Here is a 24,350-nt window from a genome sequence, read left to right as displayed (position 1 = left end):
CCTGAGTGGCTCAGTTGATTTAGTGTCCAACTTCAGCTCAGATTGTGATCTCGCAGTTCACGAGTTCGAGTCCTGCATTGGGCTCTGTGCTGACAGCTCCAACCCTGGAGCCTGCTTTGGATTCTGTGTCTCCCTCTTCTCTCTGCCCCTCCCCTGCTCGTTCATTCTCTGTCTCTTTGTCTCATAAAAATAAATAAAAACATGTAAAAACTTTTTTTTTTAAATAACCAGATAAATTTTCTCTAGTGGGGACATTGCTTTTATGTATCATCTACCACTCCTGTGGTCTTTTTTTCCCCCTACCACTCACTAATTTCTTACCATTTGATCATCTAGTTTCCATTTTCATTACTCTGGTGAATTTAATATCAGTAGTTGAATCCAGTCTCCATTCACGTGTATCTTTTCTTCTCCAGTTTATAGTTGTTCAGCCCATATTAACATCTACCAAAGTAGATTTGAGAGCAGAGAGTATTGCCAAGAATAAGGAAGTTCATTTCATAAAGATAAAAAGGGACCAATTAGGAGGGCATAACAGTTATAAATGTTTATGTATGAATATCAGAGCCTTAAAATACGCAAAATAAAAACTGATGGAACTACAGAGAGAAATGGACAATTTATAGTCAGATTTTGCTAAGTCTTTCTCAATTGATAGTGTAAGCGGAGAGAAAAATCATTATGTAGAATACTTGAACACCACAAACTAACTTGATTTGATTGGAATCTATAGAATATTCCACTCAACAACAGCAGAATACAGATTCTTGACACCTAGAGCATTTTCTGAGATACACTATATTCTGGGCCCAGCCCTCCTCCTTAAAACCAGCTTCCTTGCTTTTCATGCATCTGTCCTTTTCCACCTTTCTGGCCACCTTTCTCCTCTCCTTCCAGTGCACGTAGCAATTCTCTGGCTCTCCATCTGCTACTTCTCTTGCCATTTACCCTTCTCTCATATTCCATATCCAGTCTTGGGAAACTTTTTTTTTTTAATGTTTATTTTTGAGAGAGAATGGGCATGTGCAAGTGGGGGAAGGGCAGAGAGAGAGGGAGAGAGAGGGAGACAGAGGATCTGAGGCAGGCTCCATGCTGTCAGCACAGAGCCTGGAAGGGGGCTCAAACTTACGAACCGTAAATCATGACCTGAGCTGAAGTTGGATGTTTAACCAACTGAGCCACCTAGGTGCCCCTAATCTCATTTGAATTTAACATGCTATTAAAATATGCCTTAAAATATGCGATTACTGTTTCTGGAGTACTCTGTTGCCCTCTTAATATCATTCTTTTAGTTACAACTTAGACTTTACTTCTTTCAGGTATCCTTTCTGCCCATCCCTTCATATTGAGTGTGACTTCAGTGTGCTCTCTGACACCTTGAATACATTCCTATCACAGTAATTGCCAAGTTGTGTTGGTGTTATAATTGTCTCTTTACTTCTTTGTATTCCCCATTAGACTCTTAAAGTCTCTCAGAAGAGAGCTGAAGTCTGTTTTGTTCTGCATTCTCAAGGCTTTGTATAGTCCCTGGTGGATAACTGGCACTTACCTAGCATGTATTGGATCAGTGCATGGATGACCTGTGGGTACACTGGTTGCCATCTTCTCTCTTCTTTTCACATACTCTTAATCTTCGACGAGATAGTTCCCTCTGGCGCTTCCATTTTTCAAGCAGGTTTTTTCTCTGTTTTTAGTAAAATATACATAATGTGTTTTGCGCTTTCAAAATGGCATTAAGTATATTTACAGTATTGTACGACCATCACCAGTGTTCATCTCTAGAACTTTTTCATTATCCCAAACCCACTAAACCATTCCTTCCCATTCTCCTCCAACCCCCATCCCTTGGCAACTTCTTTTCTACTTTCTGTCTCTGAATTTGCCTATTCTAGTACTAATGTAAGTGGAATCACAAAATATTTATCCTTTTTGTGTCTGGCTTATTTCCCTTAATCTGATGTTTTCAAGGTTCATCCATATTGTTGCATATCAGGATTCCATACCCTTTTTTATTTTTATTTTTTTTAATTTTTTTAGAGAGAGAATGTGAGAGGGAGAAAGAGAATCCCAGGCAGGCTCCATGCTCAGCTCAGAGTCCAGCACACGGCCTGATCTCATGACCCTGGGATCATGACCTGAGCCAAAATCAAGAGTCGTACGCCCAACTGACCGAGACACCCAGGCGCCCCTCCATTCCTTTTTATAGCTGAATAATACTCCCACTGTGTGTCTGTACCACATTTAAAAAAAATCTCTTCCTATGTTGGTGGATACTTGGTTTGTTAGTACCTTTTGGCAGTTGTGAAGAACACTGCTGTGAACATGGGTGTACAAGTCTCTATTTGAGTCCCTGCTTTCAATTCTTAGGGTAAATACTTAGGAGTAGAATTGCTGGCTCATGTGAAACAAGTATTTTTATCCTGCCTGCTGTGCTTCTCTTCTGCTGGTTGATATGAAATACCAAAAAAAAAAGAAAAAGAAAAAGAAAAGAAAAGAAATCCTTGACCACGAAGAACTTCATCCTGAGGAAAATGCTGTTAAAGAATGCTAATTTCTATGTTAGCATGAATCTGTCCCCCCCCTCCCCCCCCACCACCAAATCTTAAGAGAAAACGGAGGTTAATGTTTAAAACAAGCTTTTTAAGATGAATCCCTTTTTCTCTGGTACATTTATCCTTGTGTGAGAAAAGATTAGGTAGAAGTGGCATAAAAAGCTTTGGGACATCCGTTTGGCCCTGCTCCATTTTACCAAAACTTCCTTTCTAAAGATAAAAGATATTATTTTGGTGTCCTTTTTCTTGGAAAGCCCAATGTAGCTTAATTGCCTCTGTCTAGAAGAAGGCCTCATCCTGGTCCCTCTGCTTAGGTCTCCCATGATCTTGCTCATTAGGTGACCTAACCTTTCTTAACTCCTCTTCAGTTCCTGTGCATCAATACACATTTCAGAGGGGACTCAGAGGAGTCAGGAGGAGTCTTTAATTGTGAGAGCTCTTTAACTGTGAACAGTTTCACAAATAGGAGGAGGTGGTATTTTGTACATCTATCAAGCATACTTTTCCAAGATTATAGCATAGGCAAATTCATTGAATATTTCATTTAATTCATTTAATATTTTCTTCATTTTTATCAAAATACTTAAGAAATAATAGCCTGTGTTTGCCAAGAGGCATTGAAAAACCTGGCCCAAGTTTCTGTTTACTAAATCTAGTAAATGACTAAATCTAGCCCTGGATCTCTAATTCACATGTAAGTTTAAGACAGTTTAACCAGATGATGTGTTGTAAGCAGACTTCTAAATACTTCCTGTTTTGACCTCTACTGACATACTACCTCTTTGCAACAAAGCAAGTGAATTGGTTATATATTTATATTTCATTAAAATCCTGTACACTGTGTTCCCTTTTTTTTTTTTTTTTTTTCTTAAAGTTTATTTGTTTTGAGGAGAGCATGCACGCAGGGGAGGGGCAGAGAGAGAGAATCCCAAGCAGGCTCTGTGCTGTCAGTGGGGAGCCTGACTCAGGGCTTGAACCCATGAACCATGAGATCATGACCTGAGCCGAAATCAAGAGTCGGACCCTTAACCTGATGAGCCATCTGTGTGCCCCTGTTTCAGTTTTGTGTTCCTTTTTTTTAAGTGACTTCTGATCTTTCTAGTAGTTTTGGGTTTCTTCATTTTCCTTCTGTAGCAAAAGCCCAGAATAATTAAGATTTATTAACATGTTTTCTTAAAACTTCATTTGATTCCAATATTCGCTAATCAGTTTGGCATGATTTTGTTGGTGTTATAAGGAAACAAGTTTTACACTAATGTGTTTCTGTGTCTTTTCTTTTCTGTTAGATATTAGCATCAGTTATTTCTCAGACTACACTTAGGACCCAAAGGAGGTCCAGGAGACCTCTTTCTCCCACACAGTAACATGTGCTGCATACTTGGAATGCCAGAGAAAGGGAAACCAGCCTTTCTGCTGAGACAGGATGGGATGTGGACCCATCCCATCCCTCGGGAGATCCCATCTTATTCATATACATTCTCCTGTATTGTTCTTACTTAAGGTACAAAATAAGGGAGAGGGTATGAAAGATCATTCCATCTTATCTCTTTGTGTGGTCAAGAGTCTGAGGTGACATGCCCGAAGTCACAAGGTGGTGTGGTAGCAGAGCAAGGATGATAGACCAGGGCTTCTGAGTTGTGTTTTTTCCCCACTACATTATTCCTTCTAGTAAAAAGAAAAAAATCTCCCTGAGAAAGGTTAGTTGTATAGCTGAACTGCGTTAACACAAGCACTTCTTTCTTATATGCAGTGGTTGGCAGCTCAGGTTTTAAAATGCCAGACCTTTCAGGCACTGCCTCTTCTCTTTGGGCCTCAAATCCCTGAAAGTTTTGGTAATAGAAGTATTAATCTCATTAAGTTCCGACCCTATGAAAACCCCATCTCTGACTACTACCTTTTTGGCCCGTAATAACACAGAGTTTATATCAAAGTCAAATAAAAATAATTTATTCTATTATTTATCTCTGGCACTGCTTCTTTCTTTTAGCATTAATATTGAGCCTGTCAGGTCCTTTTAAAAAATATATATATAAATCTTGTCAAAAGAAACAAAAGGAATATTCTTTCTAGATGCTGAGGAATCACTGGGCTTGTGGGATCTCACTGGATACTTTCTTGAAAAGTTACAATCTTAGCCATAAATTATCTTTAATGATGGACCTGTTATGTAAACAACATTATTAGAAGCAATTGTGTGTGTTGGGGGGGTGGGGTTGGTTTTTAGAAATAAAGGACTATCATACATTAAAAACAAGATTCCTCCTGCTAGAGTCCCTCCCCCCACCCCAGTCCCTGCTGGTTTTTGACTGTGCGTCTCTGGCCAATTTTAAGCCTGGCACTCAGGCTGGAGTGACAAATTTGTGGAAAGCCAGGGAAGATAGAAAAGCTTTGCTGTGAAATAGTAAGGGAAGTGCTTTTCCAGCCATGTTGGCAGTGCTAATCTGTACAGTGTGAGAAACATGTGAGGATAAGGATGCTTTTGGTTTCTGTTTTCCTCAGTTTCAAACTCTACCTGAATTAGAATTGAGAGAATGTATGATCTTAGGAAAATACACTGGGATTAAGTATCCATTTCTCAGGGGACGTTTTCTTAAAGGAATCAAATTTAAAAGACGTTTTGCTTTCGTTTTTGTGAGCTATTTGCCAACGCCCTGCCACTTATCTGCAGATCCCTATATCAGCATGTCGGGGGGGGGGGGCAGTTAACCTAAGTAGGTAGGTAAAGTTGAGTAGTTGAGAAACAAAACTGAAGTACCACCACCATTCACGTGGGAGTCAATGTTATATAGTAGAAACACACAAAAAATAGAAGTTGAGAGTCCAGGTTCTATCATTTACTGTGTGTCCTACATTTACTAGTTGTGTGTCCTGATTCAAACCATTTTATTTCTTTCTGGATCTTGTTTTCCATTTTGGTCAATTGTTGATAGCAGTATTGGTCTGGTAAGCCTTTCAGGTTTGTTGGGGGGAGAAGTCAGTGAAATTAGGTAGATAAAAAGTCTTTGGAAAGTTTAACATACTAAATAATTGAGGTGGTGGTGATGGTGACCTTAAATCCTAGTAGAGTGTCATTCAGATAAAGTAGAGCTGTCAGTTTTCATAATCTTAGAATCTAGTTTAGTAGTTGCTAATTGATAACATCCAATTTGGAGCCCTAGTTTTCAATTCTGTCTAGCCTTATTATAATGAACTGTAATAATTTATTTATTTTTTTTAAATTTTTTTTTCAACGTTTTTAATTTTATTTTTTGGGACAGAGAGAGACAGAGCATGAACGGGGGAGGGGCAGAGAGAGAGGGAGACACAGAATTGGAAACAGGCTCCAGGCTCCGAGCCATCCGCCCAGAGCCTGACGCGGGGCTCGAACTCACAGACCGCGAGATCGTGACCTGGCTGAAGTCGGACGCTTAACCGACTGCGCCACCCAGGCGCCCCTGTAATAATTTATTTTTAAAGATCTCATGGTAGGAAGAGGATTTGAGCTAGCCACTAAAAAAGACTGTTAAGGTCTTGACAAGGGAAGATGATGGCTAGAAAGATGACATGAGACAGCGAGAAGTTTTATACAAACATGGACAGGCTGTAATGTGCTTTGCTCTGGAAGGAATCCATTTAGGTAGGCCTTGGGTTAATAGAAGATGGGATAGAAAATGGGACTCAAAAAAACAGCTTGAAGCAAAACTATTAAATGTTATTTTGCAAAGTTGGGACTTGATTCTGAAGGGAGCTAGAAGCCATTTGAAAACACTTGAGAAAGGAAGATACAGGACTTAGCCACAAATGGTATGAGGGGTCTATAAATACTTCCTAAAATTCCATTCAATACAAAGTTTTGATAATTCTCGTGATTTTGTTTAGAAACTTGTAATAGTGAGGAAATCTTCGTTTCTTAGAAGCTTTCAGAAACTGCTGGGTTCTTGATCCAGAGACAACTTTTGAATTTACCTGGAATTTTTTATTTAGCAAATGCTACTTAAGCCATAATTGCCTGCTTTCCTTGAAGGGGCCATGAATGTCCTCCTTCCATAGCTTTGAAGCTCTCTAGGCTCTCCCATAGGAATTCCCCATTGGCTGTGCTCTGCTTCCTTGAGAAATGGCCCAGTAGCAGGGATGAGTTTGTTCTCTTAACCATTAGTGGCTAAGTCCTATTCTCAGAAGATAGAAAGCCTCCTTCTGTCCCTAGCAGTCTTTCTTTTTTGTTTTGAGAGGTGACATAACAGTGATTGAGTGCTTGACTCAAGCTAGACTGCCTGAGTTTAAATCTTTATGACTCTCATTAGAGGTATTCCTTGATGAGTTACTTTTCTGTGTCTCAGTTTCCACATCTGTAAAATGGAGATACTAATACTTATCTCAAGAGTTTTGTTACGAGGATTTAAACTGCTTGGAAGGGGGGACGGCACTAGTGCTGTTAAATTTTTTTTTTAATATTTTTTATTGTTTGTTTATTTTTGAGAGAGAGACAGCACGAGATGGGGAGGGGCAGAGAGATACAGAATCTGAAGCAGGCGCCAGGCTCTGAGCTGTCAGCACAGAGCTCGACGTGGGGCTCGAACTCACAGACCATGAGATCATGACCTGAGCCAAAGTCAGACACTTAACCGACTGAGCCATCCAGATGTCCCATCTGTTAAATATTTTTATTGGTGATAGAGGACAGTTTCTGTTTTCTTTAACAGATTTCAATGGTTTCCCATTGCCAACGTGCTAGCTTCCCAGAATATCGGACACAAGTTTGTTGTTGTTTTTTCCCCCTAAAGAGGTACCAAGTGCCTTCCCAGGACAAAAGGAAAATACTTCTTCCTCCTGGCTTCTTGCTGCCATCTCCCTACTTCCACACTTCTGCCTCAGTGCCTTATAACCCTGGTCAACCTTCTCTGTTGTCTACTCAGCTCCAGCAGGAGGTACAGACCAAAGGTTTCATTGTCACTTTAAAAATAGTGTAGCATGGGTTACTTTTTTTGGTAGAATCTGGAGATGTGGCTTTGAATCTTTCCATTTGTTCTCTTTGGCATTGCCTTTTGCTTGTCCAGGCTCTGCTAGTGTGGTGGATCTAAACCCCAGACAGACAGGAGCCCTAAGCCAAGGAGCCAGCTTCTGTACCTAGCCAATAATTGGTGCTTTCTCTCCCAGGATTCTAATGGTGAAATTAATATTTCATCCAAAAATGTGACCATTACAGAAGTTCTAGGAATGTTAGCTACTGTCTGTATTTTGGCCTTCAGTATATCCCAGACTAAACTCATTCTTAAATTTTTTCCTTTTTTTTTTTTTTAAATATTTATTTATTTTTGAGAGAGAGACACACACAGTGTGAGCTGGGAGGAGCAGAGAGAGAGGGAGACACAGAATCCAAAGCAGGCTCCAGTCTCTGAGCTATCAGTGCAGACCCTGACGTGGGGCTCAAACCCATGAACCGCCAGATCATGACCCGAGCTGAAGTCAGACGCTTAACCGACTGAGCCACCCGGGCTCCTCCAGACTAAACTCATTCTTAAAATGCATTTTTTTCTTATATTTGGGTTTCTTACTATGATCAGTAGTAAGCCTTTCTCCTAGTTGATGTCTCTTATGTCACCCCACTGAAATTTCTTCAGTGTTTCAGTCATCTGTTCACTGCCTCTGAATTGGCCAGTATATTAAAGTCTATTTTGTGACTTTGACGTATTGTGTCTATTTTTTTAAAGTTTATTTATTTTGAGAGAGACAGAGACCATGCTAGTGGGGGAGGGGCAGAGAGGAAGAGAGAGAATCCCAAGCAGGCTCCGTGCTACCAGCGCAGACCCCGATGCAGGGTTTGAATTCACAAAACTGCGAGATCATGACCTGAGCTGAAACCGAGAGGCAGATGCTTATGACTGATTGAGCCACCCAGGTGCCCCTGACATTGTGTCTATTATGTGTGGAAAAGTTGGGAGGATCAGAATAAAGATGAAGGTAATTTCTCTCGACAAGCAGTCAACATATGAACTCTTCTACACTGGTCAGAATTTGTATCAACTCACTATCAGTGGAAAAGATGCTGCTCATTAAGCCACCATGAAAATCAAACTAGTTTTAAGCCTTCTGGAAAAAGAGGTACATGTTAGGAAATCCTCAGTGATGATGAGTCAGTCTAACTGATCCCAGATTGGCTCCATTTATCTGCCACTGACCTAATCCTGCTTCTAACCTTCCATGGCGCAGCCTTAGACATGCTTCTGTATCACAGGTCTTTGTACCCCACGTGCATTTGCCACTTGAGGTAGATTCCCAGGAAAGACTGACACTGGGTCTTGCTCCTTGCCAGCACTCATGCCAGCATGGGAGTTATGGATGAGGGGGTAGGACTCCAGTACTCTGTTCTCTGTTTTTGGACACAGGGACAGGAACAGCACCTGACAAGTAGACTTGTTAGCCTTGTGTTCAGGGATTCATAAACTCTAATTTTTAACAGTCCTAAATTGTCATCTGAGCTCACTTAGTATAAAAATCCTTACTGGCTCTCTTGCATCTAAACGATTGGGAATGGAAGAAAGTGAGTTTCTTTTGGAAAGTCACATCAGTAGTTCCCATCTCATTCTGGACTTTGGTTTAATTATGACTTATAAAAGGGGTATTACCTACCCGGTACTTTGAATTTCCTGAATAGATTTCCCTCTCGTTATGTAGGCAGAGGAAGTATCATTGACTTTTTTCATTTTCCTGGGGGTGGCCTGGGTACTGTCACATTGCTTTGTTGTTTGCTGACTTCTTTTCCTTGATCTCTGTTTGGTATGATAATGAACAGCAAAGCTGAAAACTGGAGGGCTGTGTGTACACTTACAGGTAGGTTCCCATGCTGTGATGGCCAAAAGGCCAGAAAGCCAGTTTCCTAGCGAAACAGACTGATGTTCTTTCTAGGAATTGCTTTCATTGAGAAAGAAAGGAAAGTGGAAAGGAAGATGGAGCGTTCCTAAACTTAGATTCCTAAATCAACTGTTTATAGTTTCATGGGAAGAAAAAATAAGGAACAACTGTCCCAAAGGTCTTATCATTTCAGATATCCAAGATGTCTATTCTAGAAAGTTTCTCCTTGATGGTACAATAAAGTTTTGACTTGTGTTTCAAATCTCAGACTGGCCATGCATCTTTCTCTAATACCGGTCTACTTTAAGTAGTAGGTATCAATTTCATGGACATGTAATGGTACTGATTTAGTGGAAAGTACTTTGAACTGGAGGTGGAAACACTGAATTAAATCCCAACTTCCCTTCTTTCTAACATTGTACCTTTGAATTAGACTTTGAAACACTGACTCCTCTGTTTCTTCATCAGTCTAAGAGGATAATAAAATCCACCTCACAGGTGAGGATTGCATGAAATGTATGTGAGAATACCAAGCACAATGCTTCTTTGGAAAGTGGGAGTTTTTCTTACTGTGTGTGTGCGGGGGGGAGGTATTTATCCATAGGTATTATGGATGTAATTGTTCCAAATTTTTTGCTCTTAGGCAAAAACTTGTGTAGATGGCCATTAATTCCTCTTATAATTAATGTTTAAAAAGCACTAAAACTACAGTGCTCATCTAATGGAATAGTAAGCTCACACGGTTTGCTGTAATGGGATTTTGTACGTGTAAGCTTCTGAAGAATTCATGGCAATCTTGGCATCTTTGCTCTTTGGTTAGTCTAAAGTGGGAGAGAACTGGAAGTAAGAGTGTTAAGGGAGTCGGGAGCCGTTTTTGTACAAAGTAAAGAATAATATTTTGGTAAAACATTGCATCTTGGTAAAAACCAGTTAGAACACACTAAGTGGAGGTGACATCGTTATCATGCTGAGCACAAGAAGCATGGTGGGACACTGTCACCATATGCCTACAAGTACACTGAACTGGGCTCAGCCTTCATGAGTTAAAGTTTGCCTATGGAGAAACTTGTTACTTCATTTTGTGGCACATCTAAGTAACAACCTGATGAGAGCAACAGAGGGAGGAGTATATAAACAAGTGGAAGTTGACATCATTTTCTTTTATCTGACAGTTCCTGGATCTTCCTAACCCTGTAGTCCTGTTCCTACTAGTTCCTCTGTCCTCCTGGCTAGATTTCATAAAGCTTTTGCTTATTTATCACCCAAATGCCTACCTCGAGTTGAGGCTCCTTTCAAGCAAAGAGATGTGTGTGACAGAAGATGCCCTTTTGATCCAGTTTCTGCGCCTCTCCCCTAACTGGATGCCATCATTTGTTTCTCCCTTTTGGCCTTTTATGTACCCAGGTGTGCTGGCCAAATCTCTTTAGAACAAACCCCATGGGATGAACATAGCCTAATGAGATCATTGTTGGTAAAATCTCCTTTTTCTGGGCTGAGGCTAAATATGACAGATGGGAAATTCAGTGTGTGGTGGCAGGGTAGGCAGGAGCCGATGCTACCTATAGGCCTGACTGTCCCTATGAGATGGGGTTGCTGCCAGCTTCCTGTGTCTAAGGTGGGCTCCCCAGTGCATAGCACTTGAGTTCACCCTCCTTTTGTTAACTTGTGGAATATATTGGTTAGTGCAGTAAACAAGTTTCATAAACTACCTGCCCAGCGCACTGAAGAAAACACTCATCTAGGTCATCTGATGTTCTGCCACCCTAAATATGTGATTTTGCTTATTGCCTCTAGTTTTTATCCACATGCATGCTTTTATATAGTTGCACTCATTTTATATATTCCTTTTTTCTATCTGTGGTCATAGGCATTGTATGTATATATCTGTAGGGCTTACAAATTATAGCACGATAGCTGCATAACATCTTTATGCAATGTTATTTCCCAAAGAGAAACTTCCAGGATCTAGATCCTAGGGTATGAACATTGTTTTAAATGTTTTTATTTTTGAGAGAGTGCAAGTGGGGGAGGGGCAGACAGGGGGAAAGAGGATTCAAAACGGGTTCTGCATTGACAGCAGTAAGTCCCATCAGGCTTGAACTCACGAACCCCAAGAATACAACCTGAACCGAAGTCAGATGCTCAGCCAACTGAGCCACTCAGGTGCTCCTAGGGTATGAACATTCTAATGGCTCTTGCTTTGTAATGTCATATTTAGTTTTCCAGAGGAGCAGTTCCTTTACAGTGGTTACCAGTATGTCCACAAAACCCTTTAATTTTTTAATGAATTAAAAAAAATATTTTATGTATTTTTGAGAGAGTATAAGCAGGAGAGGGGTAGAATGTGGGAGACAGAGGATCTGAAGTGGGCTCTGTACTGACAGCAGTGATCCTGATGTGGGGCTCAAACTCACCACTAGATGATGACCTAAGCCGAAGTCGGACGCTTAACCAGCTGAGTCACCAAGGTTCCCCGTCTACAAACCCCTTTAAAAGCAAGGCCTTAAACGTTTAGCACAGGATATGTCTTTGCTTTTAGCTAGGTCTTTTCTTATTGCAGGGTTTATAAGCCACCTCTGGAAGGGACCAGCCTTGGAACACCTGGGTGACTCAGTCGGTTAAGCGCCCAACTTTGATTTCGGCTCAGGTCATAATCTCATGGTACGTGAGCTCGGACCCCACATCAGGCTCTGTGCTGTCAACGCAGAGCCTGCTTCCTATCCTCTGTCCTGTCCGCCCCCTACGCTCTCTGCCCTTCCCCACCTCTGCACGCGTGTGCTCACGTGCATGGGCTCTGTCTCTCTCCCTCCCCCTCTCCCTTCCTCCTTCCCTCCCTCTCAAAAATAAATACACATTAAAAAAATTTTTTTTAGAAGGGACGAGCCTTTCCTAGTTAAGCTAGCAGGAAACATCTACTGTGTTGGGCTGTCGTTGGGTGTACATAGTCACCAAATGCATTTTTGTGTCATTTGTTTCTACCCTCTCACCTCAGATGTGATTGCTCAGTTTGGAGCTTCCATCATAGTTTTTGCTGGTAGAATATTGTAGAAGCCCAGTCTGTATATTATCAGTCACTTAACAAAAAGTCCTGGTATGTTTAGAATGACTGTGTTTCTCTTTGGTTTCTTTGCTCCTTCGAAAACATAAAAACATCAAACAAGAATAAAGAAAGTACAGTAGCCAAGAGCTTCTACTTGAACCTTCTGTCAGGATTGTTTGTTTAAAGCATTATAAGTTTCCATGGTTTCATGTCATCTTAGGGTATCTTGTGAGTTGATCTTGTGAAATGAACCCTTGTGGTCCCTACTCTGGGCTAACTCTTTCTTTTCTTTTTTTTTCTTTTTACAGTGAACATAAAGATTCTGAAAAGAAACACAAAGAGAAGGAGAAGACCAAACACAAAGATGGAAGTTCAGAAAAGCATAAAGACAAACACAAAGACAGAGACAAGGAAAAACGAAAGGAGGAAAAGGTACAGAACTTTCTTTCCAATGAGGAAGGAAGAGCTGTGAGATGTACTTTTCATTTTCTTTATCTATAAAAGCAGGTAATGAAAGTACCTTCATTGCATAGTAAAATCCCTTGGCCTTTGAGTGAAAAGGTCTCTGTCAGGAGACTTCGGCGTCAGTCACAGTCTTAAGCAATGAAGACCAAAGCCCTTTACCACTGAATTTCACAGAACCAAATCTATCCATATCGTTATCTTACTTTAAATGGCATATGGATAAATGAAGAATGTAGAGTTTCTGGAAATGTCAGCTTTCTTTCGTGGGGAAAATAATTCTGTTTTTGGGAGAAGGCATAATGCCATGTTGGTCTTTTGTTGAATGAAGGTCCTTCCTGAGTGAAAACTTAGTGATGCTGGTGCCCTTTGTAGCTTTTGGTTCCATAACCAGTATAGGCCTTCTCAAAATGGCTAGGCTCATCTGGCTGCAAATGAGTGGTAAATCATTAAAAAAAAAAATCATTTTTATTTTAGTTTCTGAGAAGATAGTGTTGGTACTTGGTAAATTCAGACAATATGAAAGAGAATGTAATGAAAATTACACCTTCTTTCACCTCTTGCTCATTGTCCTTCATCGTTACCTTTTGTTTTGTTTTTTATTTTCTTTGCACACTGCCAAGGGCAAATCCTTGAGAGGTGGAGTATATTTATTGCGGGAGGGGGACCTGCCATCATTTAATGATAAAAAACTGTCATTTTGAAGGGAAACATTTCTTAGTAAATTGGGTAATTCACCCTGAAGAACTGTAAAAAATGAGTCTTAGGAAAATGTCAAGACCTTTAGTTCACCTGTTCAGTTTTGCTAATAATAAGTCCGTCTGTGATCAAGAATTGAGACCACATGTTCTCAAATCAGAGCGAGGCTTCTTCAAATTTAGTCCTGTCAAGGTACTAACCAGTTACTATTATTTTCAGGTTAGAGCCTCTGGGGATGCAAAAATAAAAAAGGAGAAGGAAAATGGCTTCTCTAGGTAAGACTCCTCTGCTACCTTGGCTGTTCTTTCTCTTGGCCAGCTATGCATGTTGTAGTGTCGTCTGAACTTAAATAAAATATACTGACTTGACCCACCTCTAGGTTCCCAAGGAGGTCAGTAGTGAGAGGACTTGCTCTAAGCCAATCTAAGCATTTCCAAAGTGTCATTTAGTGAAACTGACCAGCACATTGTCCAGAAGGCTATTTTCAGTGGAGAAAATTGACAGGAAGAAATTTCTAAAAATTCAGATATAATTTACATACCATAAAATTCACCCTTTAAAGGTGTACAGTTTGGGTGCCTGGGTGGCTCAGTTGATTAAGCGTCTGACTTTGGCTCAGGTCATGATCTCACAGTTTGTGGGTTTGTGCCCCGCATTGGGCTCTGTGCTGACCGAGCCTGGAGCCTGCTTCAGATTCTGTGTCTCCCTCTCTCGCTGCCCCTCCCCACCTCTGAAAAATAAACATTAAAAAAATTTCTTTAAAAAAAAGTGTACAGTTTATTGGTTTTTAGTGTATTCACAAGGTTGTACAGCCTCCCCCTACCCCACTTTCTAATTTCAGAGCATTTTCATCACCCCCAAAAAGAAACTTCATATTCAGTCAGTAGTAATTATGGATTTCTTGAAGAAAACTCTACTCTGAATTCCTTCTTAGTAATACAGTAATCCCCCCTTATCCACAGTTTTGCTTTCTGTGGTTTCATTTAGCCACGGTCAGGAAGTAGATGATCCTCCTGACATACCGTCAGAAGGGCGGTAGTAGCCTTAATGCTACGCACAGTGCTGACATCATTCACCTCACTTCATCGTATCACATAGGCATTTATCATCTCACATCAGCACAAGAGGGATGAGTATAGTACAGTAAGATATTTTTAGTGAGGAAGAGACCACATTCACATAAATAATTTTTATTAAAGTGTTTTATAATTGTTCTGTTTCATTATTATTATTAATCTCTAGCTGTGCCTAACTTATAATTTTATTGCAAGTATGTATGTATAGGAATAAACATTGCATATATAGGGTTCAGTACTCTGCAGTTTGAGGCATCTACTGAGGGTCTTGGAATATATCCCCTGTGGATAAGGGGGCACTACTGTATTCTGAGGCTCATCTGTAGAAGCTTAATTGATATATGTTTTAGGGATTGGTGTAGATTTGAGTAGAGATACACGATTTCTTTTCAAGAAGAAGAGGAAAATGCACTCTCGAGTTTGGTTTTCCTGTACTGTTTTTGCCATTTTGATTCTCTTCATCAACCTTAGCTCCCTAAAAAAAAACATGAAAGTCCCCTCTGGTTTCAAAAAATAAAAAGTTTATGGTCATATATTCTCATTTGTTCTATTGAATGACAGAATGGTTTTTCTGAGAATTGGTGGAAGGGTTTGCATATTAACTAGAGCACAGTGTTGGGGAATTTTGCCTCCTTGGAACTTCGAACTTTCAGTTTCGTTTGAGAACAGTTTTGAAAATTCTGCTGTGTACTCTGAGTCCATTGACTAGGAGAAACAGGTGCCCTCTTCAGGCACATTTTGTAACTGTTCTAGGAATGCAGAATAATACAAGTCAAGAAGCATTAGAGCTGAAAGCTTCCCTAGGTGTTCTGATTTCTCACAGTGAGTACAGGGTAGCTATTTGCTGCCAAGAGACCACCTAGGACTTTCATTAAACTAACACTAAGGTACGAATAGACTCTCTGGACTTGGTGTGTAGTCCAGGATTCAGTTTCAGAAATTCCATGTTAGAAGATCAGGAACACAGCCTTCCAGGCAGCCTTCCATTCACTTTGCCAGACTGCTTGCTAGCTTGCAGGTTTTTTTTGTGGACCAATCCAGATACTTTGCTGGGTGGAACACAGTTTTACAGTAAATTGTTTTACAAGTTCTTCCTTCAGGCCTAGTAACCCTTCCCACATGTTGTTAACTTCACCCGTGATAGTACTAGGATCTAGCATTTACTTAACTAGTTGGGTGAATGACAGTGTTTCTTTCCTTCTGGTGCAAAGTGTTTGGAGATACTGGACTCTTGACACTATGTTAGTAATTTCCGTGGTGAGGAGAAGCAGCTATAGAGATTGGCATTTGAGGAGTGTGCAGGTGTAAGGAAGAAAAACTGATCTCTTTAAACATTCAGATTCTGTTACAAGCAAGTGGATCCAGTATGGTTGGGGAATTGGGGGGTGGTAGCATTGAAACCCTGTGAATATCTTGAGTGTTCTTGGCAGCTGACTCTGGATGCTTATCTCTTGGACCCCTTAGAAACAGATGGTTTCATGTTGGGAGGCATTCCCTGTACTGAGTTAGCTTTGTTGTTGCTTCTGTCTGTGAACTGTGAGGTTCTGCTGACTTATGCCAGGCCAGGGAACATCCCAAGGTTTGGTGATTGCTGGTCCCATGGTTTTGTGTGTGTGTGTGTGTGTGTGTGTGTGTGTGTGTGTGTGTGTGTGTGTTTTGTTTTGTCTTTTTTTAACTTGTTCCTTCCTCTTTCTGGTTCAAAATAGTTGTCTAAGAGAATCATCTTTTTGTATTCAGAAGGCAAAAAGTCTTAACAAAAATAGGGCAAGGCACTCTCCTGTGTATAAAGTAAGTAAACTCTGGGAGGAAGTTGAACAATGAATAGATTTGGCTTGGAATAGCTGCAGTTTCTTGTCATTTAGCACATGCACTTCTTTTGTTGTAATGTGAGCTTAGTTATTTTTCCATGTAACTAAGGTTATTTTCCATTAGAATCTTAAGATACAAGTTCGAGAAATAAATTTTTATTCCCTTCCTTATAAAAGCTGTATTTAGCTTTTGGTACTAGAATAATCAGTTCGCATCATTGGTGGGTTTAGATACATGTTCATGTTGTGGTTTGGGTCATGCTGGCAAAGGCAGCGAACATGCAGTAGGAAAGAATACTGACTTAGATTAAGGAGTCCTGATCCCAGATTTTGATATTGCCTGTTCACCTGTAAAATGGCGGGCAATACTGCCTACTTCACAGTAGATACTTCTACTGTTCTACTTCTCACAGTAGTGAGAATTAAGTGTAAGGAAGTGAAAACCTTTATAATTTGTACAAGTACATGTTGTTATCCTTGTATTAACTACTTATCAGTGAGATGATTTATCCCTACTTTGCAGTACTTAACAAACTATAGACATTCCCAGTCTCATTAACTAGTCTTTTTTCCCTCTTCAGTCCACCACGAATTAAAGATGAACCTGAAGATGATGGCTATTTTGCTCCTCCTAAAGAGGATATAAAGCCATTAAAGAGACCTCGAGAAGAGGATGAGTGAGTATTTCTTATTCCTTGATTTTTGGAAACAAAAAAGGATTTGTTTAAACAGTAAATGCGATGTATGTCTCTCCAGTTTGCAGAAAAATGGCATTGATTGACTTTAGTCATTTGGAATTTGTGATTAATGGTTGGGCAGCTTAGTCATCTTTGATTTATAAATGTAGGCTTTGCTAAGCAAATAAGTAGTGTACCTGACTGATGCTTAATGCAGAAATATTTATCTTTTTATTTTTTCATATTTAAAAAGGTAATGCCTGTTTATTGTACAAATTTCGAATAATATGGAGTTCATCAAGAACATTTAAATTATTCAAGTTACTTTAAATTTATTATCTCCTACCACAGATAAGTTTTCACTGTTAAAGCAATTTTTCCTAGGTTCTGTGCCTGTCCATGCATTCTTTTTTGGGTTTTTTTTTTTGTGTGTGTGTGCCTGTCCATGCATTCTAAGTGAAGTTTCAGTGTATAGAGATAATAAAATTGCTCTTAAAATAATTATTTGAGGCTTGTGTGTACCTCTTTCTCAGATTCAGTGAGGTTAAGTTCTACTCATTATAATTTCAATCTTGTATAGCTTCTTATACTCCAGGAATCTAAAAGATTTATGATAGAAAGTGGGTGGAAAGGGAGGAGGGAAAATACTTAGTGAACTCATTTGTATTCACTTAGAATGCATATAGTATTTCTTTCCTCCCCTTTCCAGGTAGGTATTACTTTGTGGTAGCTGTTGTTGTGCTGAGCATTTGGTCCCCAGACTTTCATCTTCTAGTGGTGTCTGTTTCTGTAGATAGCCCTCCATCCCCCATCTCTTCCAGGCCTGTATATAATAATATAAATGTTTTGTTCTATGTAGGACTATAACTGTTAGTCCTTGTTAGGCCTTCTTGACTTTCTCCATTCCTGTTCTGACTGTGGAATCAGTCCCCAGCCAAGAATAATAGTCATGCCTGCTTTGGAAGCCTCCAAGAGGAGTTTGGAGGTCCTGATCCTGTTGGTGAGAACTACTGAGTCAAAGTTGTGTTAATTGCATATTCATGTTCCCCTTTGTAGTGCTGATTATAAACCTAAGAAAATTAAAACAGAAGATCTCAAGAAAGAGAAGAAACGAAAACTGGAGGAAGAAGAGGTTAGTAAAGAGACTGTGGCCCTTGGAGGCTTGGGTTTGGAATAGGGAGTTTTCCATAAAACAGCTTTTGAAGGCAGGTGAATTTTAGGAATTTATTGGTCTTTCGTAGGGGAACTGCTAAGAAAGACGTGTAACAGTTGCTGTGGCACTGCAAGTTTTAAGATCTTTCTTAGCCTTCGTGGGTGACTGCCCATAGCTCTGCTGCTAGCTGATGTTCTTGGAGAAAGTACACCATCTTCATACCTGCAGAGGAAGTGTTAACAAGAAATCATACTTTGGCTTACAACCCAGAAGAGTTTTCCCTAAGAATGCTTTTTAGTGCTCTCATATCTAACAAAGCTTGCTCATCACTTACTTAGGGTAACTCTCCGTGTTTAAAGGTCTTTAATGGGTGCCGCTTGGACATATGATGCAATCCAAGCTCTTTACCACAACTCCTCCAGATCTGGCCCCTGCATCTGGTACCTCCCTTCATCTTGTGCCTCTTCTCTAATTTAGCTTGTTCCAGACACACTGAATTCCTTTGTTTCTTTTCCACACTGGATTCTTTTGTGCTTCACAGCTTTGTGTAGCACATGCTGTTCCCTCTGTCTGGAACACACATGCTCTTCCTCCCTTCTTCTCCTGGCTTATCACCTTCCTTAACATCTCAGCTCATCACAAGTACTTTTCTAGGGGTTTGGTTTTATGCTTGTAGTAGATTTAAAATAATATTGTCCCTTCTTTTGACACTTCCTATTTCTTATACTAAAGAGTTATTAGCAAGTAATTCAAGTGAAAGATGTTAGAAGATCACAGGAGTCTTAACATCTTGCATTCTCAGAAGGGGTTGAATGAGTTCTTGGCTCTTATGCTGTGTTTGTGGTTAGCCATGGTCATGGGCAAGATGGATTCACAGGTATTAAGTCACTAGCACATCAGAGTATGAGCAGTAAAGATAGTAATAGGAGCAGTGGGTTTTAAGAGTGTAATCTATTATAGTAGTAGTAAAATTTATAATAATTAAAATTAAACATAACAGATGCTTACTGTGTGTCAGACACTATTAGTGCTTTAAATGAATGATTGATTTCATTTCATCCTTACAATCACCTTTAAGAGGTAAATACTGCTACTATCGTCTCTCCATTTTACAGATGCAGAGACTGAGGTATAGAGAAGCTGAATCATTTGCTTGAGTCCTACTTACTACTAAGTAGTAAAGCCAGGATTCAGTCCCATGCACTCTGATTCCAGAACCATTACACTAGCTACCATGTTATCTTGTCTCCTGCATGTCTTTGCTGATCTTTTAACTCCCCGGGAGGGGAGAAGAGTCTGAAGTGAAATCACATTAAGATTATTAATGAGAAGGAGAGCCATAGAGAGAGATGATCAGGTCCTAAGTTAGGAAACTGGTTTTCCTGACAGCTAGCCCGTTCTTAGCAGTGTCAGCTTATGAGCACCCTCTCAAGGAATCGAGAGTGAAATGCGGAGTGGTTGTGGTAGTCACCCCACTTTTGTGTAGATTATCAGTACAGACTAGTGGGTAAAGAAATACACACAACTTTAGCTTTTCGATGCTTTCTGTACTGCCTTTAGGCCTTTGCTGCACTAATGTAAAATAATACCTTTTTCACAGTTTAGAAGGAGGTAATAATAACTGCTTTAAACCGTTTGGAAAAAAGGGCGCTTAACTTTATTTTTTTATTGTCCTTTTCAGCAACCCTCTCCCTACAGGGGAGGAAAAAAAAACACACAGGCTGAAAGACCTAGAGTTAATACACAGTCTTATTATGGCCAGTACCCTAGATGGCAGGAGCAGTCCTGAAACCTCACTAACTGGCTGTGGTTTTTTTTCATTTCTGGGAATTGTTGGGAAGTCTCTCAGTGACTGATTATCCCATTTTGAGGCTTGAAAACATACAGTGTAGCCAGTGGTTTCTTGATGGGACCATCTGCTTGCGTGTTCAGAAGCTGTAGGGAGAATGTCTTAACTGAAAAACATTTCCCTTTCCTGTGGTGTGTTTCAGGCTAAATAGTAAACATTATCTGGATTATATGATCCTCTAGTACTTTCTCCTCCCAAACATACATTTATATTCTCCATTCCTATTTTAAAATAGTTTGGTATCATAGTCCTTCCCCTTCCTTTTACCCCAAAAATCATTTGCTTTAAAATCCTGAGTTTGGGGCGCCTGGGTGACTCAGTTAAATGTCCGACTCCAGCTCAGGTCATGATCTCGCGGTTCATGGGTCCGAGTCCTGCATCAGGCTCTGTGCTGACAGCTCAGAGCCTGGAGTTTGTTTCAGATTCTGTGTCTTCTCCTGTCTCTGCCCCTCCCCCGCTCATGCTCTGTCTCTTTGTTTCTCTGTCTCTCCCTCTCTCAAAAATAAATGAACATTAAAAAAAAGAGTTTTAAAAAAATCCTGAGTTTATCCTGATAGTTATATCCTGTCATGTAGTCTTAGAATGTTTATATATTCCAGTCATTCCCATGAGTCACACTATTATTTTTCTGGTAATAGCAGCTATATAGGACCTTGAACAAGTGACCAAATCCTGTTTTGGAGTTTTCCTTGATTATAACTGGAAAAGGTCAAACTGTCGATAAAGGTCTTGATTCAAGCCCTGCCATTCTGTAATTGATTTTAAGAGGACTCAAAACCACCTTTCAGAGCTACATAAAACTTGCTGAGTAAGAAGTTATCTTGGATAGTTAGGACAAAGGAAAATATTCTTTAAGAGTTTAGATCCTGTGGAGCAGGACCCCCACCTGTTGAATAACGCACTTTTTACTGGATGTGTGTGTTTTGAGATTAATCTCCTGTGTTACTGAGTTGTATTTGTTTATGTTTGTGCCACAATGACAGCTCATCTAGGGTCACAGTTCAAAGAAGAGCCATAGAGAAATACATTACTGTACTAGAAATTGGTGATCATTTTAGGACCTCTCAAATACTTGTTTACTGCTTCGTGACTATATGCAAGCAACAGTGATAGTTAATATTCCCCCACTAGACTCCATCAGGAATTTCCTTTCAAATTGTATAGTAAGTGTCTAATACAAGGCCTATACCCATTATTTGATGGTGTTGGGAGAGGTTTAAAAACAAGTGAGTGTAATACATTGGGATTACTCTCTATTAACAGTGTTCTCCCAGACATTCCTCTGAGGCTAAAAAATATACTTATAATTTCCTAGACTCTTCCATGCATGGTGAATGTTTTTAACTACTTTCTTAGGTAATCATTTGTCAGGGAGTTTTGGGAAATACTGCTCTAGAGAAAAGGACCAGTAAATTTTCATTCACTTATTAAATTGAGAGGATTGGATTTAAGAACCTCTCCACTTGTAATATTCTGTGGTTCCAGTTTTTCTTCCTAATGGCCCCTCAGAACTACTTCTAAAAATGTGATTGGTACTTACTTAAGTGCTTTCTCACCATGTTTCTTTGTAGGATGGTAAATTGAAAAAACCCAAGAATAAAGATAAAGATAAAAAAGTTCCTGAGCCAGATAGCAAGAAAAAGAAGCCGAAGAAAGAAGAGGAACAGAAGTGGAAATGGTAACATGGCAGCCCTGGTTACAGTGTCCACTCTTGGGTTCCACGGCCTAACTGAACAAAAGTGTTATTAAAATTTAATAGCCTGATATTTGGAGGAGGAGGAAAGTACTTAAAATCTTTCCAGAATAACATGCTGAAATAAGTTTTCTAGGTCCTAGCAAACATCCTAGTGAAAGCATTAACTGCATTTCAACGTACTGGTTGTCAAAATTTGGTCCCACCCTGGAACAGAATGAACTACAGAAGTAGAAAGAGAGAGAGAGAGAGAGAGAGAGAGAGAGAGAGAGTGTGTGTGTGTGTGTGTGTGTGTGTGTGTTAGAGGAATTGGCATATGAAGAAAGTTGCATTTAAAATGATAGAGAAAAGATGGATTATTCTATAAATCAGGTTCAGGAAACTGCCTATTTATAGGTTTAAAAAATAAACTCCACAAGAAAACCTGGATGAATATTTTATAATTGTAGAATAACGAAGACCTTTTGAAGCAGGATATATAACCAGAGCCATAAGGAAAAGATTTATAAAATTGGTCTATCGAAATTAAAATGTTGCATATGGCCGACAAATTCATGGCATTAAAAACAATCATATGGGAAAATACTTGCAGAGGACTGAGATTCTTAATATGAAAAAAGGTCTTTTAACATAAATATGAAAGGAACGGTCTTAGAAAAGTGATCAGTAAAACATCTTAGGATAGGAGAAAAGAAAGATGCCAAGAACAATAATCAGTGATACATCTTTTTGTTTAATGTCTTTCAGATTAGGAAACAATGCGTATCAAAATATCTAGGGTCGTAATTAAGAAAACAAGTGTCATCGACAATGGGAGTGAAGATTTAGTCTTTATGGGAGGAGTATAGTAGTAACAGGGTACTTCTGAAATGTGCTTAGGTTGGGAAATTTTATTTTTTAATAAATTTAGCTATTTAGAATTTTGAAATAAACAAGTATTTTTAATACTGATATGTTTTTTAAGCTATTTATTTGAGAGGGAGAGAGAGCACGAATGGGGGGAAGGGCAGAGAGAGAATCCTAAGCAGACCCCATGCTTGTCAGTGTGGAGCCCGACGTGGTGCTTGATCCCACGAACCATGAGATCATGGCCTGAGCCAAAACAAAGAGTCGGACGCCCAAGTGACTGAGCCACCCAAGTGCCCCTAATACTGATATTTCTTACAACTTTTTAAAAAAAAAATTTTTTTTTTTAATGTCTATTTATTTTTGAGACAGAGACACAGCATGAGCAGGGAAGGGGCAGAGAGAGAGAGGGAGACACAGAATCCGAAACAGGCTCCAGTCTCTGAGCTGTCAGCACAGAGCCCGACGCGGGGCTCGAACTCACGAACTGTGACATCATGACCTGAGCCGAAGTCGGACGCTTAACCGACTGAGCCACCCAAGAGGCGCCCCTCTTACAACTTTTTAACTACTGTATAATTATGTATGATTTGTAGTTGTGTTGAAAAAAATTTGAATGATCCAGAGGTGTACAAGTTAGAAAAAAATGAGTTCTTTTTCCCATTCTCGTTTTTCCTTTCCAACTCTGAAGTAACTACCATTCATAGTTTGGTGTGTAGAGTTTTAGACCCACTAGTATGCATTTCCTCTGTGGCTTTTGTAATTTGGAACAGTAATCTCCCCAACCCAGCATGTCTGAGGAAAAGGGAAGGATCAGTCACCAGGGAGGTGACTGAGAGGAGCAGAGCTAAAGTGGCAGAAATGCTCAACACAGCTATGTAATTGGCATAGTTGGTTTGAGCATATGTGGGGTTAAAAGGAAAGTCTAGAAACAGAAAGTCACAGAGCAAAGCAATCCTGGGCCAGAGTCAGGAAACAAAAGGATGTGTGTTTTTATTTTCTTCAGAGTTTTTCAGAGATAGACTGTTGACTGTTGCAAGATAAAATGAAATGATTATGTAAATTAGGGGTTGTTATTAGGAGTCATGAGAATGGTGAGGTAGTGATCAGTTAAGTGTTTGCTGAACGAACAAGTTTATTTCCTGGTCATCACTAGCGCCCTGCTGTCTTCCCCCTTCCTGTGGAGCCTTGGCTTTTATTGGGCCCTGAAGCAGACATTCTCTTGTCCTGGTCCAGCCTTGTATGTGTGGAATTAGATAACCCTTGAAGAGTGTAATAGTCTCGTTTTGCTTCTGTGGTTGAAATCCTTATCAGTGTTGCCACACATTAATCCCGAGAGACCATGACCTTTGATTTTTATATTCTTATTTTGGCTTAAGTGGGACTGCTTAGTCTTTCACTGAAGATGGTTGGTTTGGGGGTGAGCTGTCTTTACTACAGCCTCCAATGCATGCTATCCTCATACATTGTTAAATTTTGTGCTTTCCTAAGCACATTGCTTGTTGGCACACTGTAAGTTTTTAGAAGTAGAGAACAAAAATGATTGGCCTCTTAACTGATAGCTTGCCCGTTCTTCCTTTCATGGTAGGTTGCGTACTGTACTCTGAAGTCAGTTTTCTAGTCCTCAGTGTCTGCCTGCCACTGGCAGCATAGTCAGGGACCTTAAG

The 24,350-nt window shown here is 39.9% G+C and overlaps 1 protein-coding gene across 1 annotated transcript in view; it reads left to right on the top strand.

The window, feature by feature from the left end:
- Positions 1 to 24,350, top strand: part of TOP1 (DNA topoisomerase I) — a 95,242-nt gene that overhangs the window by 33,209 nt on the left and 37,683 nt on the right. The window contains exons 4-8 of the mRNA XM_040447058.1: positions 12,729 to 12,852; positions 13,801 to 13,856; positions 17,047 to 17,142; positions 18,199 to 18,274; positions 21,716 to 21,822. Coding sequence (XP_040302992.1) covers positions 12,729 to 12,852; positions 13,801 to 13,856; positions 17,047 to 17,142; positions 18,199 to 18,274; positions 21,716 to 21,822 — 459 coding nt within the window. The remainder of the gene's footprint in view (positions 1 to 12,728; positions 12,853 to 13,800; positions 13,857 to 17,046; positions 17,143 to 18,198; positions 18,275 to 21,715; positions 21,823 to 24,350) is intronic.

The sequence above is a fragment of the Herpailurus yagouaroundi genome, unplaced genomic scaffold, assembly GCF_014898765.1.
Source record: "Herpailurus yagouaroundi ecotype Mexico unplaced genomic scaffold, PumYag 196, whole genome shotgun sequence".
Lineage (NCBI taxonomy): Eukaryota > Metazoa > Chordata > Mammalia > Carnivora > Felidae > Herpailurus > Herpailurus yagouaroundi.
The sequence above is the reverse complement of the archived record's forward strand: the minus strand, read 5'-3'. Positions and strand labels throughout refer to the sequence as shown.